This window comes from Daphnia pulicaria, chromosome 9, assembly GCF_021234035.1.
Source record: "Daphnia pulicaria isolate SC F1-1A chromosome 9, SC_F0-13Bv2, whole genome shotgun sequence".
NCBI classification, from domain to species: Eukaryota; Metazoa; Arthropoda; class Branchiopoda; order Diplostraca; family Daphniidae; genus Daphnia; species Daphnia pulicaria.
In genome coordinates, this window is record NC_060921.1 from 3,735,137 (window position 1) to 3,751,203 (window position 16,067).

The window sequence follows — 16,067 nt, forward strand, 5'->3', positions numbered from 1 at the left end:
AGTTAACAATCCCGAACGATTGCGCCATAACATTGCAGAAGGTGAATAATATAAGCTCACAGCGTGACAAACAGCAACAATAGAAAAAAGACACCCGCATATGGTTGGTCGCTGTGTGCAATGCTACATTGAATCCCGACACTCACGTTGATATATGCAAATCACCTGAATATACGTATATAACCGTGCGGCTTTTGCGACTATATAAGCCCATAGCCACTTGACGTTCGAATGAATCGAAATGTCTTCCATGTAACAAATAAATAAGACAGAGGAATTCTATCAAATGTCGATGATGCAACAAATTATGCATTTATCCATCGATTGTCAATGGCGAATATACGCGTCTATACTCGGCTAGCAACACGGGCTGTTTAATGGCGGTGTAGCGAACAACCGCAACAACCAGACTGAAATGGTTGTTGTTTCATTCACACACAGAAAACACACCAAGAAACAGCACCAGCGGCCAAAAATTCGGGGAAAACCCAAAAGAACACGAATCATTTATTAGCAAAACATCCTGCGTGACCCCCAAGGAAACGTGCAAGCGACGGTATGGTGATGATCGTTTCCATGCGATTTCAGCAGGTCATCAATTAAGAGCTTCTGTCCGGGTACATGGCCCGTCAAGAAGTCACAATAATTCCGTCAGGGAAAATTGCACAAAAAGTTTCACTCAAATTTGAACGTTGGACGATTATATTAGTGACCTTAACTTTCGACAACGTCAGCTTGATTATTTTCTAAAAACCCAATATGACTATTAAAGAACAATTTTTCTTATCTCAATAATTTTTTGAAATTAATCGTTTTTCTATTAACGTCTGGTATCTGGATGTCTCGTCTTTGTATCGCACTCTATACCGACCACAAGACACACTTTCCATTTCGAATTGACTTAATTCACAGAGTCATAAAATATAAATAAACACCGGGGAAAATAACGCCAGGCCCAGGACAGCACAATCTATTATGTTACTCATTCCAACACGTATTATCATATGGCTTTGTAAAGGCTATAGTACATTTAGACATTTTACTACAACAGTGATTGAAAATTCGAACAATAATCAATTTCAAATAATTCCAAATTTAAAAACCAACACCAATTGATATTCTGTCAACGTGTACATGTTGTCTCTAGATAACAAAGTCTACAGCAATTTAATTTACCGATAATAATGGTATTCTTATTTAATTCATTTTTAAAATTTTGCTCACACTACCCCCACTCTACTCGCACATCGCTTCACCTTCTATAAAATAGTAGTTTTATTTTTTTTAATTTTATATCATTTTTGTTTGTTTGATAGCCTAATACTGTGCTGAATCCACTATTTGCAGTGCCACAGGATTGGATTACATTCTTCGTTCGATGGAGAATGTATTCAACTCATTGCGTCGTTTATTTCAAGTCGCCACTGGATCCGATTGAAAATTCTCCGCCAGTTTTTGTAATTCCTTGGCGATCTTCATTCATTTCATCGTTGACATCTTCGCTTGGCTTTTCACTCTGGCTGACGGTGTGTTCTATAACATGAACCTAATAATATAAATATATTGGATTTAAAATAATACGAATGAACTGCATTGTTGTTAAGGACGTAAAAATGGAAATTCCCTGGGAGATGAATTATCTTTTAATTAATAAGTGCTTTTTTGGATAACGATTATCCCGTTTATACCTTGCTATCGCGTGATTCGAATGTCAATTTGTAGTTAGGGACATCCGTAGACGAAGACAACCACGAGCAACGATTGGCCCATCTTATTTCCTCTTCGCTGATGTAAACAGGTTCATCCCAATTCTGAAATAAGGTTGAATCAATTCTTATTTTATTACAACCAAAATTATCACTGCCTCTTGCCGTTTTCTTGTTTACCTCAGTTGCCCAGATGATCAATATCCCATGCGAGTCCGCTGATGCGAGAAACCGCCCGTCGGGTGAAAACGACAGCGAATCTACCCAATTTAAATGTTGATTGAGAATTTTTGTCTTTTCCTTTGAATCCAGCGGAGTCCAAATGACAATCTTCCCATTGCCAAATCCACTGAATGAAAATGAAATGAAAATGAAATATGTTCCACTTCCTCTTCGTCCATTGCGGGCGGGGGAAAAAGGGGAAACGACAATCCCTTCTTTCGATCCCAAGGGGAAAAAATGTTTGCGAGCGAAAAAGTGCGCAAACAAAAACATCTTGCCACCTCCACGCCCTCCTATTATACCCTCAGTATTATTCACCCCTATCCATTTTTCTTGCTAAAATTGCACAAGAAAAGGTTCAATGAAGGAATTCGCTTCGAGGCAAATATTAAAAAAATGGATCCAGTCGATACTCTTTGTTCGATCCCATTTTTCCAAGACGTTGATCCATCCGTTGATAAACTCACCTAGCCAAAATGAAATTGTCGGCCGATTTCCTGGCCGCGTCCACACCCGCGGCGTCCGATTGTTTTCCGTTTGGACGCCAAGCCAAACTCCTACATCCGTCATCGACCTTTGTGGCGTGAATGGGTTGGTCGCTGTCCATTGACCAAATCTATGGGAAAACGACAAGTTCAAGATGACACGCCCATTCCATTGACCAACGACAATTTACCGTCATCCATCCGTCGGATGAACAAGCAGCCAAACATTTCGTCCTTTCGTCCCATGTCATATGTTTTATCCAACCCTTAATGAAATAACAGAGAATAAATTATCGAGAATGTGCAATGACAATCATGTCAATGGGTAAACTAAACTCACGGTCACGTTTTCATGTTCGAATCGTTTGGCAAAATTCGTCGATTCGTCAATTTCCCAAATTTCAATTCCCTTGATTAAGCCAAGAGCGACTCGATTCTCAGAGATCCACTGGACACTCGAGATCGCATTCTCAAAATGTTTAATTGTGTGGAAATGAAATTGTCGTTGGTCGACAGGGCGGGAATTGAAGAAGGAAACTTTTATACAGTCCCCTCCATAAGTATGGGATCACCCCGCGCCGTTCCATAAGGCGGCGTGTATTTTTCTAGTTGGTTTTTCGGGTGGTAAAAAGTGAAAAAATGACATAAATTCACAAAACTTGGAATTTATGTCATTTTACCTCTTTTGTTTTGTCTGAATTTTTTTCAGATTTTTTCGTTCATGGGATAGGCTTCTAAAAGTGGCTCCGAAAGTATCGGATCACTCCGACGCCAACCATGTTATCTTATGACCCGAACTTGTTTTTCACATAGATTTTTATATATTTAATTTTTAAGAAGGAATTTTTATTTTCAAACCGTGTATACACTACCCTTTCATAAACTAACTGTGAGTTTTGCATAATGATCCGAATTTTTTTCGAATTTTCCCAGATTTATTCGTTTCCCGAGTTTCTGAAATCAGAGACTGCAGAAGACTTCATTTACGGTTTACAACCTCTATCAACTGGCGTAGGCAGGAAAATTAGTGTCGTTTCTATACACCACTGGCGCTCTGCTACCTTTTTTACTTAAGGGGCGTATAAAAACGACACTAATTTTCCTGCCTACGCCAGCTGATAGAGGTTGTAAACCGTAAATGAAGTCTTCTGCAGTCTCTGATTTCAGAAACTTGGGAAACGAATAAATCTGGGAAAATTCGAAAAAAATTCGGATCATTATGCAAAACTCACAGTTAGTTTATGAAAGGGTAGTGTATACACGGTTTGAAAATAAAAATTCCTTCTTAAAAATTAAATATATAAAAATCTATGTGAAAAACAAGTTCGGGTCATAAGATAACATGGTTGGCGTCGGAGTGATCCGATACTTTCGGAGCCACTTTTAGAAGCCTATCCCATGAACGAAAAAATCTGAAAAAAATTCAGACAAAACAAAAGAGGTAAAATGACATAAATTCCAAGTTTTGTGAATTTATGTCATTTTTTCACTTTTTACCACCCGAAAAACCAACTAGAAAAATACACGCCGCCTTATGGAACGGCGCGGGGTGATCCCATACTTATGGAGGGGACTGTAGATATCCACTAAGAAAAAAGAAAAAGTAAAAATTGGGGGAAGAAGCGCGGCCATTTGAAGAGAAGGGAGGATGAGAATAAGATTGCGTCAATCTTAAATGAGTTTATTAAAACGAGTCCTGTGAAACTATATTGAACTTTGAAAAAATGTCGACTTGCAATCAAAGGGTAAGGGGTCTGAAATTCAAAAAGCGAAAAAAACTGCCTCTCTTTCTTGAATCGCCATGATTTATGGCAATACTTTAGTGCCATTTTTCGGACAGCATATTTAAAAAAAAATTTCAAACATATTTTGTAAAGTAAAAACTAAAAGTAAAAACTTTTGTTAAATTTTTGTTAAATTTGTAAATGTAATTTTAAAAGAAAAAACTAAATGTAAAATCAAAAGTCTATTTTTAAAAGTTAATTTAAAAAGCAAAAGCTAAATGTTAAAGTAAAAATGAAATGTAAAAACCATTGGCTATTGTTAAAATAAAACTTAAAAGATAAATGTTAAACTAAAAACTAAACTTAAAAACTATTGAGTCCGCGAGCTATCCCGCCCCTCCTGTGCTGCCATCTAGCGACCGCTACTGCAAACGCCCATACAGACCTAGAGATCGGCGTCTCTTGCTCCCCTCCCTATAGACCGTTGCGCCCTCTACATAAAGAGTGTGCGGATTCAAATTAAGATCTGCTGCGTTATTTCAACTTTCCCCCCATGTCATTTCAGACATTCATAATCGAGAAATACATAACTGTAATTTTTTTCAACAAGAAAAAAAGAAAGCAAATCAGAGCATTCCTTTGTATTCGGTTGTCTTTCATTAATAGATGCATTGTTTTATACCACTTTAACTTAAATCCATGTTCAATTCGCTGGATACTCCTGCAGCATTTCCGTGATGTCCGGAGCTATCTTTCTGGATAGAGTCGAAAAGAATCTGAAAAATAATTGGTGTTAGCACATTCATTTCTAAGACGAAAAAATTGAAACAGTAGTTATTTTATTACCTGAAGATCGGGTGATGAACGAATATGCAGAACGAACTCGTTGAGTTGTGGGTTGTTATCCGAATCAAATCAGGAATGACCAGCAATGCAGTCACAGCTCGAATGGCAGAACGCTGTTCAAATCATTTTGTTGGAGACGCTAGTTTTTGATAATATAAAAATGATTCTAGGAAGCTGAACCCACCTTCAGTTCATTTTGCATTTCATATTCTTGTTTAACAGCGTTCGCCTTGACTCTGGCGGTGGAAGTATTTCGTAGATGTTCGACAAATCGATCGAGTCGCTGAAGAACAGCCGTAGGACATAGATTGGCTAGACGGGCGACCATTAAATACGTCAACATTTTAATATTGTTATGAGCTGCAAATAAATTTCAAAAGAACGTGAACATTGAGTTACGTTTTGAGTGCTTTTTGAAAGAAAACACAGCAAACCTTTCAATCCTAGTTCAACGTGATTCAAAAATTCAAAAACATCCAATCGATCAAGACACGAATCCAGAAGGGTGTACATGCATTTGAAAGCGGCCTTACCATGGTCTAGACCATCGTCAACCGTGTGCTTGAAGGGACCCATTTCAACTTCGCGGACTAACTCTTTCTGCGAATTAATTTTTTTTTATTAATTAAGGATAATTCGATCGTCAAAAAAGACTCCCATCATTGAATACTTACTCTAACTTTAGTTTCATTATAAAGCTGAGGCAAAACGGAATCGAGCAAGTCTCTGACCAACGAAGGCTTGTTGTGTGCTGCCGAATTGAACGCAATGAATACCACTCGTCGCACATTCAAGTCGTCATCCTATTACAGATTCAATTTTACGTTCCGTTTATGTTAATCACGATGAAATCTTATTATTTACCTGTAAGGTTTGAAGAAAATCGCCCATGCATTGCTTCAGCAGAGGATCAATGGTTTGAACTTGATCGGAAATTCTGAATTTGGCTGCTGTGACGATCGTACTTCTCATCAACTCAGAAGGGCAGTTCAGAGCAGCTCGAAGACGTGGAAGCAATCCCTCAGGATCTGTCAGCGTAAGCTTTCCCAAACACTCGGCTACAACATTGCGTGTTCCTTCTTCATTCACTCGCAGTGACGGAAGAGAAGATCCCAAATTCGTGGGACAAATGGACGTAATTGTGCAATGGCCTCGATTCCAAGTGATAGCGAAGTAATCACTTCCTTTAACGAGTGGAGCAGCAAATACTGGCGCCGCGATTGATTTTCAATCTGAGTAAGAATAAAGGGCAAGCGAAACCTGAAAGATTTTCAACTGTTACAGATCCGAGGGCGTGCGAAGCTGCAGATTTCACCTGTAGAAAACGGATATAGATTGATTCAGATAGTTGAGAAGGTAATAGACGTACTTCTTTTGGTGGGCCGAAAGAATCGCTGATTGCTTGTCCTAACCCTGGAACCTGGTTAAGATCAATTCGTTTGCCGATCTCTCCAATACAAAGGAGCGCAAAAATGTGTTGCCAATCAGGATGAGGTCTCTGAGCCTCCTGGAGGAAATTCTGCACCCATGTAAAAGCTTCAGAAACTTGTTGAGTTACAACCAATGAAGCAACAGCCTGAGCGACAGAATGATGAGCAGTATTGTGAAGACCAGGTTTCGACGCCAAATTCATCATAAACATCAATAGATCGCGGTAGCCAAGACAAGATCCTGGGTGATAAATATTTGTTGCCATCAAAGGATTTCAGTTTAAACTAATGAAAAAAGCATCACTAACCAGGTGCATTAAACTCGACCAATGCCTGTAGAAAATCGAGAAGGGAGCCCAAAGCCACACCTTGAAACAGAGGTGAACGCAAGAGATTGAAAACTTCAGACAAAATGCCTCAAAATTTCTGTAAATGGCTCCGTGGATGATGAATGAGTAGCTGTAGGAATTCTCTCATCTGTAGCAAAAAATTTTGAAAAGCATTAGCCTGAAGGATTCTCCAGTTTATAGAGACGGAACTAAATGATATGTTTACCTAGTTATTGTTTCACGATGTAATGTAATACACTATTCATCTCAATAATTACCAATTTGGGGTTTCTTTTGAAGATTGTGTTGGTAAGATATGATTCCAAGTTCTTCGTTCCAATATTAGTGTATTTTGGTCTAGCTGTAATGTTGATTTCTTTTAAGACTCGAAATAGAGTCCTTCTTGAGATTCCAAGCAAACGACAAATTTCCTTAGTAGGAATTCTCTCATCTGTAGCAAAAAATTTGAAAAGCATTAGACTGAAGGATTCTTCAGTTTATAGAGACGGAACTAAATGATATGTTTACCTAGATATTGTTTCACTTTCTTTACATCCACATCTAATTTCTTTCTCCTTTGGACTTCAGAAACAGACCGCTCATTTAGAATTATGCTAGTGGGAAAATGAGTTTAGGATGTGAATTTATTCAATATATCATTATGATGTAAATTACCAATTGGACACATGGTTTTCCAATAGGGACAATTCTACTGAACATCCACATGTTAGACAGTCCTCAAAAATGATGTCTCGAGACATAATGAGATGGAGATATTATGACAATGAAATGACAAACTCTATGGAATAATAGAGCAAACTTTTGGTTGAAGAAGCCGTGAAATGTCAAGCAATTGAGTATGAAGTATTTAGATTTTTTGACATCCGTGACTACGCCATCACAGACTGCGAGTGTGGCTAAACAGCACTATTCCGCACACTCTTTATGTAGAGGGCGCAACGGTCTATAGGGAGGGGAGCAAGAGACGCCGATCTCTAGGTCTGTATGGGCGTTTGCAGTAGCGGTCGCTAGATGGCAGCACAGGAGGGGCGGGATAGCTCGCAGTTTTTAAGTTTAGTTTTTAGTTTACAGTAACATTTATCTTTTAACAATAGCCAATGGTTTTTACATTTCATTTTTACTTTAACATTTAGCTTTTGCTTTTTAAATAACTTTTAAAAATAGACTTTTGATTTTACATTTAGTTTTTCTTTTAAAATTACATTTACAAATTTAACAAAAATTTAACAAAAGTTTTTACTTTTAGTTTTTACTTTACAAAATATGTTTGAAAAATGTTTTAATTTATGATGTCCGAAAAATGACACTAAAGTATTGCCATAATGATTGCATTATTTTTTTGCTTGGCTTTTGTCCATGTGTTACAGTGTTAATTGAACGTAATACAAATTAAATATAGGATTGGTCGAATATTTCGTAGGATGTGGGGAGATCAGCGCGGAATAAACAAAGTGGAAGCAAACAACTTACGTGAAAAGTAGCGAACACGTTTGGCCTGAAGGAATTCCACTCGATTCGATTCATCCCTGCTCCGTTTAATTTCTGTTGAAAGAGAATTTTTCCATCCGGATAACTCCACACGATGACGTCACCTTCAAGGGAGACGGCAGCCAATTGGGTTCCGTCTGCCTAAAAATAATTAGAAATAACAAAGAAAAGTAGGCCTATTTGATTGAAAGAGATTCAATAACGTTACGCAACAACTTGTTGATTTAAGGCTGATTCAGGTCTGCCTGTACAATGTATTCAAATATATATAAAAGACTCTACTTACATTCCATTCTATTCTTTCATATTTTCCAGAAATCCCAGTTTCCAGTTGACGAGGTAACTTTTCCTTCCAATTTGAAAAAGGAATGGAAGAATTATCCGCAGATAATAAAATCAATTTATCATCAACACCGCAGGCGAGAACTAGTTCGGTCGGGTGGAAACGGCAAAAGAAACTGCCCCATTCCGACATTGACCTCTCAGATTTCTTAAATTGTCCTGGGCCTTTTAATGTAAGTGTAGAATAAATAAAAACTGATTTCTATCAACAGAGAAAATGTTTTATATATACGTGACGCATATAATTTTGTTGTCAATTGTTCGATGACATCGGGCAATGCGATTCTTATCTCTGTCCCTTCCTCTACTTCCAACGGCTTTAATATCATTTTCCCAATCAGTTCGTATAGATGTTATACCAATGAAAAAGTAGTAGACATGCCAAAAAGTCGTGCGCAGTTTACGCCGATGCGCACCACAGCGGCCGATAGCAGAACCTAGATTGTTATTACGCTTGACAACCTGTACAGTCAAGATCCTTTGTTCGACAACAGTCGAACAAGGCCTTTTTGTCGAACAAAGGATCTTGACTGTACAGGTAGTCAAGCGTAATAAAAATCTTAGTTGTGCTATCGGCCGCAGTGGTGCGCATCGGCGTAAACTGCGCACGATTTTTTGCTAACTACTACTTTTTCAATGGTATAACATCTATATTCAGTTATTCACTAGACTGATGATCGCTTACTTCAAGCCTACTCTGACCATGGGCCAATGCAAGTCAGAACCAACAGGCATCCAAAGGGTGGAAAGAATCTGCGGAAATGTGGAAAAAAAACCAATACTTACGACCCCCTGGCTATGTACTATGGCAACAGGAAAGGGGCAGGGAAAGGGGAAGGGAACCCAAAATTTGTCCCACACAGAACCGTGTGATGATGGGCCGTGAACTAAAGTAGGCCATGGTTTCCTCAAAAAGAACCAACACAAAAAATATCTATTTTCTCAAAATTTGTTATTTTTTGATGCACATAGTTCTGTCATGGTATAGAATTTGGTTCCGTCGTTCTGTGCCCCAAACTTTAAAACAAAATGACATAATATGGTTCTTCTCTACTTTACACAGGTACAAGTTAAATAACAAATATTCCATACAAAGAAATCTAAGTTTCTGTTCTTCAACCGTACCAGACAGAAGACGATACAGTCAACTCCACCAACGGCACCAAGCAACAGCGTTACAGCGAAAAACGATTCCCGCGCAGACGAACGATGCATGATTCGATAAAGAAGTACAAAATTCCTCTACTAGAGTACTAAGTGTCTAATAAAGAATGTCAATGAGTGAATGAGATGGATGTAGAGTTGTGGACTCCTATTGGTTCAAGGGGGTTCATCCGGGTTCAACTTGAATAAGACCAAAAACGTTATTGTTATCAACAATTGTAGAAATTATCGCAAGTGGAACAAATGATGACGAAGAGGAAGAACCCAGGAGAACAACAGCACTGCCGTCGTCCAGGAAAATGTGAGAAGATATCGTATGAAATTAAAACGTTAACAGAAAGGAATATTAAGAACCCGCATCCCGAAAATAATTCAAAAAGGTAATTGTCATGAAGTAATGCAGTAGCTTGGTGATAGGTGGTTCACTTCACACTCTTCATGTCACTGAAACTCTAAGTGGAACTGGGACAAGGAAATTCTCAACGTTATTTACAAATTTACACAAATTTACCTATGAGAAATAAAACTGTACCTATCTCTTAGTTGCCTTCTAAACAGAAGTAAAAACAGCCATAACGACAAACATGCTGTTGCAGGGTACGCCACCAAAATTGTGAGATTCAGAAAAGATCCTATGGTTCAAGAATTCCTATGTTACATGAAAATTTGAATTGTAATGGTCTTGTGTAGCAGTAATGGGGAAATACCTTATCTCTGCACCTTTGTATTCCACTATATCTGTGCTTCAAACATGAGTTTCAGGCTTTTGACTGCATGAGGATCTAATGAATGGAAATTGACTCAGCGCTAAGTCAACTTGTTGGAATGACTTACAGTATGCAACTATGCATCTAGAATTTGGAGAATTAATTAGTTGGTGCAATATAAAAATAAGGAAACTAGGATAAACTCAAGATAAACCTACATAAGATACGAAGTTTAATTTGGTATTTGATATCACAGGAATATAAGTATTTAATAAGCTACAATTTGTTTCGCCTTTTTCGCCTCGTTTCACGATGTAACAACAACAAATGCGACACTAGCGACATCTAGTAATGATTTTGAATCCTAATTCCAAAGTAGGTATCTTCAAAGTAGATAGATTCAAAGTAGATTCAGAGTAGATGATTCAAAGTAGATTGGAACTTGTTCGCCCGTTTAGTGTCGCCGATTTGCCAATATTTTTTGGGTCGTTTGCACCGCATCGGACATCGGACTACAATATCACCGCGATTAACCGAAACTACGACGCCATTATGTTACTAGAGGGTACAACAGATACAGGGAACGTGTCCCAAAAAAAAAAGAAATGCCATGAGGGAAAAATCTAACAGGCGTTGGAAAACTGTAGATGGGTTTATTATATATTCTAGTTTGATGTGGTACATGAAAAAAAAACTAACAAGGCATCAGTTTTATTGGTTTACAGGATCACCTCTGTTGGTAATGCTAAATTCACGATCCGAGATTTTCATAGTGGGATCGCTCGCTCATCAGAGTAAAAGCACTATGGCATCGCTTAATCGAAAAAGATGGCACGATGTTATTTTATTTCTTCTTGTAGCATCTGCCATTGGATTCTCTTCGGGTAAATTTATTTTATTTTATTTGTTTTTCTAAATTATTTTCTTGAAAAAAAAAACTATGCTGGCAAGAAGATTTTAGGCTACTTTTGATTTGTCGAAATTCCTATGGGTTTTAATTGAAAGTTTCCTCGTCTAAAAGGGCATTTGACATTGAGACAAGCATTTTTAGCACACAAGACCGAAGAGACGAAAACATCAACCACAACTCCAGGTCCATCTAATCCAGTGGAAACACGTGAGTTTCATTTCACATTTTCTCACCATTAGACAAGACACAAGAGTGTAACCAGTGTAACTAGAATATTTTCAATAAGGGAGGAGGCTGTTAAGAATTTACTGACATTACTTTATGACTAGCAGAGACGACCCAGGAATCTATCGGATTTGAAAGAGAAAGAAACAGGATCGTGGTAGATTTGCTCACGCCAATTCCTCGCAGCGTCTGTCTTCTCACGCAACTGACAAGTACCATGAGAAATTTTTGACACGACTTTACAAGGAACTGAAAGAAATCAGTCGTCGATTCTCCAATACGCCCACAGCTTCCACACTCCTCTCTTGCAGATCAGTCTTAAGCTGAACAATGCATTTCTGGTCTCCAATATTTATGGGTACAAAATCAAATTGCATGGTGTAATTGTCTCCAGCAAAGTAAAAGTAGTGCCGAGTATTTGGAGAAATTAGGAAATTCCAGCAGATTAATTGAATTCATATATTTACCGTTGAAGGACTTGAAAGAGACCAACGACCAGACTTTGAATCTCTCCAGTCAAATAGCCGGCCAGTTTGGGGAGTTGGTCCAATTAGTCGACGAACTAAGTAAGTCTCTCACTTTGAAAATAGAGCAAGCAATAAGAAACGCCACCGCTGATTTTGAAAATGAGATTAGGGATTTTAAACGGCAACAACTGTTGGATGAGGCAGCATTTAATAAGCAGTTAGATAACTTAAAAGATTTGCAAGCTGACAAATCTAAGTGTCATTGGTTCAACTGGACTACTTGGAGAAAGGACATTTGGTATTGTCCCCCACCTGATTCTTCCCGAATTCGGCAGGCCAATCAGTCAATAACAATAGCCAAAGAAAACTAGAAAATACAATGAAATTACTTACTGAGAAAGAAGTGGAAGCAGCAAAGAAGAAAGAGGATAATAATGAGTTGTTGATGAGAAGACTGGAAAACACTGGCAGCACACTCAGTTGACTAAAAAACAATTTAACAGAACTGGGCAAGAACTGGAACAAATTGGTCTCCATCTGTTAAAACATTCAATCTGGTGCTGGGAAGAGCCTTGACATAATCAAAGAAGCAAACCATACCTCTACACTTTGGAGCAACCATCTTTCCGAAAACATTTCATTCAACCTGAACAAGACAAAGGAAGAATTGTCTCTGATTGAAACTACCATGAATATCTACCTAGAAGGATCTGATAAACACATTAAGAAAACTGTCCTAGAAATAGAAGAAATAATGACGAAGAGAGAAAACCCAGAAGCAGGAGTACTATAGAGCGCAGTCTTCCAAGAAAATGTGACATGGAAACTATGGTGAAATAAAAAGTTAACGAAAAAGAACCAGGATAACCTGAAACCCAGCACTAGCACTTCAAAACGATAAATATATAGTTTAAAAATTGTGTTTTGAGATTATCACCGTCAATTGTTAAAATACGTGATACGTGCCACTTCATTAAATATAAAACTGTAGATACATTGGGTAGGCTACGTAAAATTCAGTAATTCACTTGGTGTACACAGATCTTGTAGTTCAAAAAAAAAGAAAGCAGACGACACTGGCTTAGATATCGATAGACATTATTTAAAAAAAAAATTAACCCATACTAAATCCAAATCGATAAAAACGGTTTTCTCATCCGCACTCGACATCCGCTGGATTATTTTAGGACTATTTTTTTACGGATCTGGATTATTTTAGTATCCGATACTTCGTCTCAACAAGTTACACGGAGCACAGACAAGAAAAAAATTAAAATCTGCACGAAACGAAACCAGCAGATAATTAAGTAAGATCGCAATCGATAATACAATAAGACCATTCAGGGCCCTCTCGGAAGCCAAGAGGGAATCAGCGTGTCTATTAAAAATTACACGCCATAAATCAAAGATGCAACGCAAAGTTGTAGATGGGTTACTACTACACACAGTATATTATCTTTTCTAGTTTTCTCTGGTACATGAAAAAACAACTCACAAGGCATCATCAGTTTCATTGGTTTACAGGATCACCTCTGCTGGTAATGCTAAATTCACGATCCACCGATGCTGCGCAGTCCATCATCCATTGGTACTCGTCCATGATTTCATTGCGGCGCTCCAGCAGCTTATTTTTTAAAGTGTCTTCTCCATCTTTGATGTACTGGATGATTCCATCGTAAGCAGTCTGGGCGCTTTCCTTCAATAATCTCTGCTCTTCAAGAACCTTAGATAGCCCGACATTATTGACGTTGATGCTCATCATGCTGTCCAGCTTGGCAACACGATCCAGTATGAAATTTTCCGATACCTTGACATACATATCAGACACTCCGTGGATGAGGAACGCGGCTTGATTAGATTTTTCAACAGCTTCCAGTAAATTTCCAAACATTTCGTCGTCATCCAAATTGGACACATCTTTACTCATTACTCTGACCACCTCAACGAGAGCTTCGATTTCTTCGGTGGCTTTGCTTATAAAGCGCGACATTTTCTCATAAAATTCGATTAACTTCAGCCAGTCTCGCTGCAATAGTCCCAACACATCCAGTCCGTCATTTAGCGCTTCAATCGCTTCTTTGTGGCTGATTTTGGCTAGGTCCAGCTGTTTGATTCTTCCGATGATCTCCTCGTTTTTCTCCCGCTGTAATTTCATTTGCCTCTGATTGACATTCAAAATGTCGGTGGTGGTATTGATCATGCTCTGCAACATTTGAAATTGATGCTTGAAAGAAAACTCCCACATATTCACCAAACTTTCGCCGCGGAAATGTGTCGAATTGACCACACTTTTCTCTTGGACTTTGGCAGAGACTCGAACGTGATGGATCATGCGGATCAATTCGTCCATCTCCTCAGCTCCCGGGCGCGTGCTATTCTTGCGCAATAATTCAAATTTGGCGCTTTGCAACATGTTGACCAATCTTCCCCCTTTGTCCATCAGTTCCATTACAGAATCACATCGAACCATGCTAGTAAAAATCTGCTGCAATTTACGTACATCTTCCCGACTGTTAAAGGGTCGAGTTGCTCTCGAATTCTGCCACGACTCGTATTTCATTCTGTACTGACCGGCGGCAACCAGAATATCAGAAAGGTGTTGGGTGTTTTGATCTGCGCACCTGTCGCTCTTTACTTGCCGATCATAGAAGGTGTAATGCCAATTACTTTGACCGTAAAATACATTTTTGTGGCGCTGGTGACGCCCTTCGCTTTGCGAGAGCCGATCCTTGTTCAGATTGATGACGAAATTTTCGCTGCCGTAAATAGTCCGGATGAAAATATTTTTCTGGCGAGCTCCAAACCTGTTCAGCATATTGCTCAGCATCTTGTCTTTGTCGTCCATCATTTTGATTTCGCTCTGCAAAATGTTTCGGGAAAATTGCGACAGGTTCGCTTCATCTTGGACTTGTTGTAACTCGTCCGTTTTGTAGTTGTGAGTTTCCGAGACGGCTGCGATGGTTTCTCGAATCAATTTGATTACTCGGCTGAATTCATCCGCCACTTCTTGCGACAACTGTTTGCTCTGGTCCGCCGTTTCCTGTATTCGCCGTAACGACAGTGGTAACAAGTTGAGCATGTAGAACTCATTTCGAGTCATCAGGTATCTGATGGCATCCTTGATGTGAGTGGGAGCATTGGAGCTGTACGCGCTTATCTTGTCCATGTTGGTGTGAGCTTTGAGGAAGGCCAAATAGCCTTGGTGACTAATTTGAAGTAAAGTCGTGCGGAAACTCGTCGGGTACTTGATGTGCTTGAAACCGCCAGTAGGTACGTTTCTATTAATGGAGAAATCTAGTCTCTGGGTGGACATGATGATCAACTGTCCCAAGGTACTGATGGCCACTGGAGCCGAAGCCAGAAGTTCCCCCCAATTGTGGTAACTCTCCATCAATCTTCTCATATCAGTATTAAGGGAAGTTTCATCGAAGGAGAATTTTTCGGCATTTTTAAATTTCTCCTCACATGTTACTAGAAAACAAATAATAGCGGGGGAAATGAATTAATTCGGACTTTAATTTTGATTAAAAGATGGACAAGCACAAACTGATTGGTTTTTACGTTACAAAATTTAGGATAGTCTGTCACTCACGTTCATTTGATGGAGGTGATGGAGTAGTGGTGGAATTCGCTAACAATAGCGCCTTGGCTTGATCCCGCTCCTTTTTCAAATTCACTAGGGAGACAAATAAATGTTATCAAGTTTTTGAAACCAAGCTTATTATAGGCTATTTAGAGGACATTTTAAGACTTCTGGTACGCTTGACGATAAAATCAATATATACAAGCAAATAATGCCGACCGTGCTATTGTGGTTATATGCAAAACATTTTCTTACAAAGTGACGGCGATGCGATTGAGGTGCAAATAACCATCGAGGCCAAAACGAGGATGAAAACGTTGATGTGCCGACATGCTGCAGCAGCCATGTTGCTAACAACTGATGAAGCGCCCATTTGGCATGGAAGTTTATAGCCTCTACGAGAATTGTATAGAGAACT

The 16,067-nt window shown here is 38.8% G+C and overlaps 5 protein-coding genes, 1 long non-coding RNA gene and 1 pseudogene across 7 annotated transcripts in view; 1 reads left to right on the top strand and 6 right to left on the bottom strand.

Moving 5' to 3' along the window:
* LOC124313083 (dipeptidase 1-like) overlaps positions 1–16,067 on the bottom strand; it is a 1,013,891-nt gene that overhangs the window by 407,763 nt on the left and 590,061 nt on the right. The gene's annotated exons all lie outside the window — the stretch shown is intronic.
* The window catches only part of LOC124313366 (vitelline membrane outer layer protein 1 homolog), a 242,008-nt gene that overhangs the window by 130,211 nt on the left and 95,730 nt on the right, over positions 1–16,067 (bottom strand). The window lies entirely within an intron of this gene.
* LOC124313354 (F-box-like/WD repeat-containing protein TBL1X) lies at positions 955–2,691 on the bottom strand. 2 transcript variants are annotated; one of them, XM_046778240.1, is made up of 5 exons: positions 2,605–2,691; positions 2,392–2,544; positions 1,887–2,055; positions 1,689–1,811; positions 955–1,546 (listed from the first exon to the last, which is right to left on the bottom strand). In XM_046778240.1, exons 2-5 carry the CDS (start codon positions 2,496–2,498, stop codon positions 1,409–1,411), a joined length of 537 nt encoding a protein of 178 aa, XP_046634196.1. In that variant the 5' UTR covers positions 2,499–2,544; positions 2,605–2,691; the 3' UTR covers positions 955–1,408. The 2 variants fall into 2 exon arrangements, with proteins under 2 accessions (XP_046634196.1, XP_046634195.1); XM_046778239.1 differs by having other exon boundaries at positions 2,396–2,544; positions 2,605–2,685.
* On the bottom strand, positions 4,764–7,430 carry LOC124313794 (annotated as a pseudogene).
* On the bottom strand, positions 8,120–8,937 carry LOC124313399. The gene is made up of 3 exons (XM_046778317.1): positions 8,826–8,937; positions 8,538–8,752; positions 8,120–8,392 (listed from the first exon to the last, which is right to left on the bottom strand). Exons 1-3 carry the CDS (start codon positions 8,920–8,922, stop codon positions 8,153–8,155), a joined length of 552 nt encoding a protein of 183 aa, XP_046634273.1. The 5' UTR covers positions 8,923–8,937; the 3' UTR covers positions 8,120–8,152.
* On the top strand, positions 11,226–13,065 carry LOC124313587. Its single transcript, XR_006910838.1, has 3 exons — positions 11,226–11,348; positions 11,486–11,581; positions 11,707–13,065. It is a non-coding gene; the product is annotated as an uncharacterized LOC124313587 (long non-coding RNA).
* Positions 13,499–16,031, bottom strand: LOC124312910. The gene is made up of 3 exons (XM_046777469.1): positions 15,905–16,031; positions 15,659–15,748; positions 13,499–15,537 (listed from the first exon to the last, which is right to left on the bottom strand). The coding sequence occupies exons 1-3, from the start codon at positions 16,020–16,022 to the stop codon at positions 13,577–13,579; spliced, it is 2,169 nt and encodes a 722-aa protein (XP_046633425.1). The 5' UTR covers positions 16,023–16,031; the 3' UTR covers positions 13,499–13,576.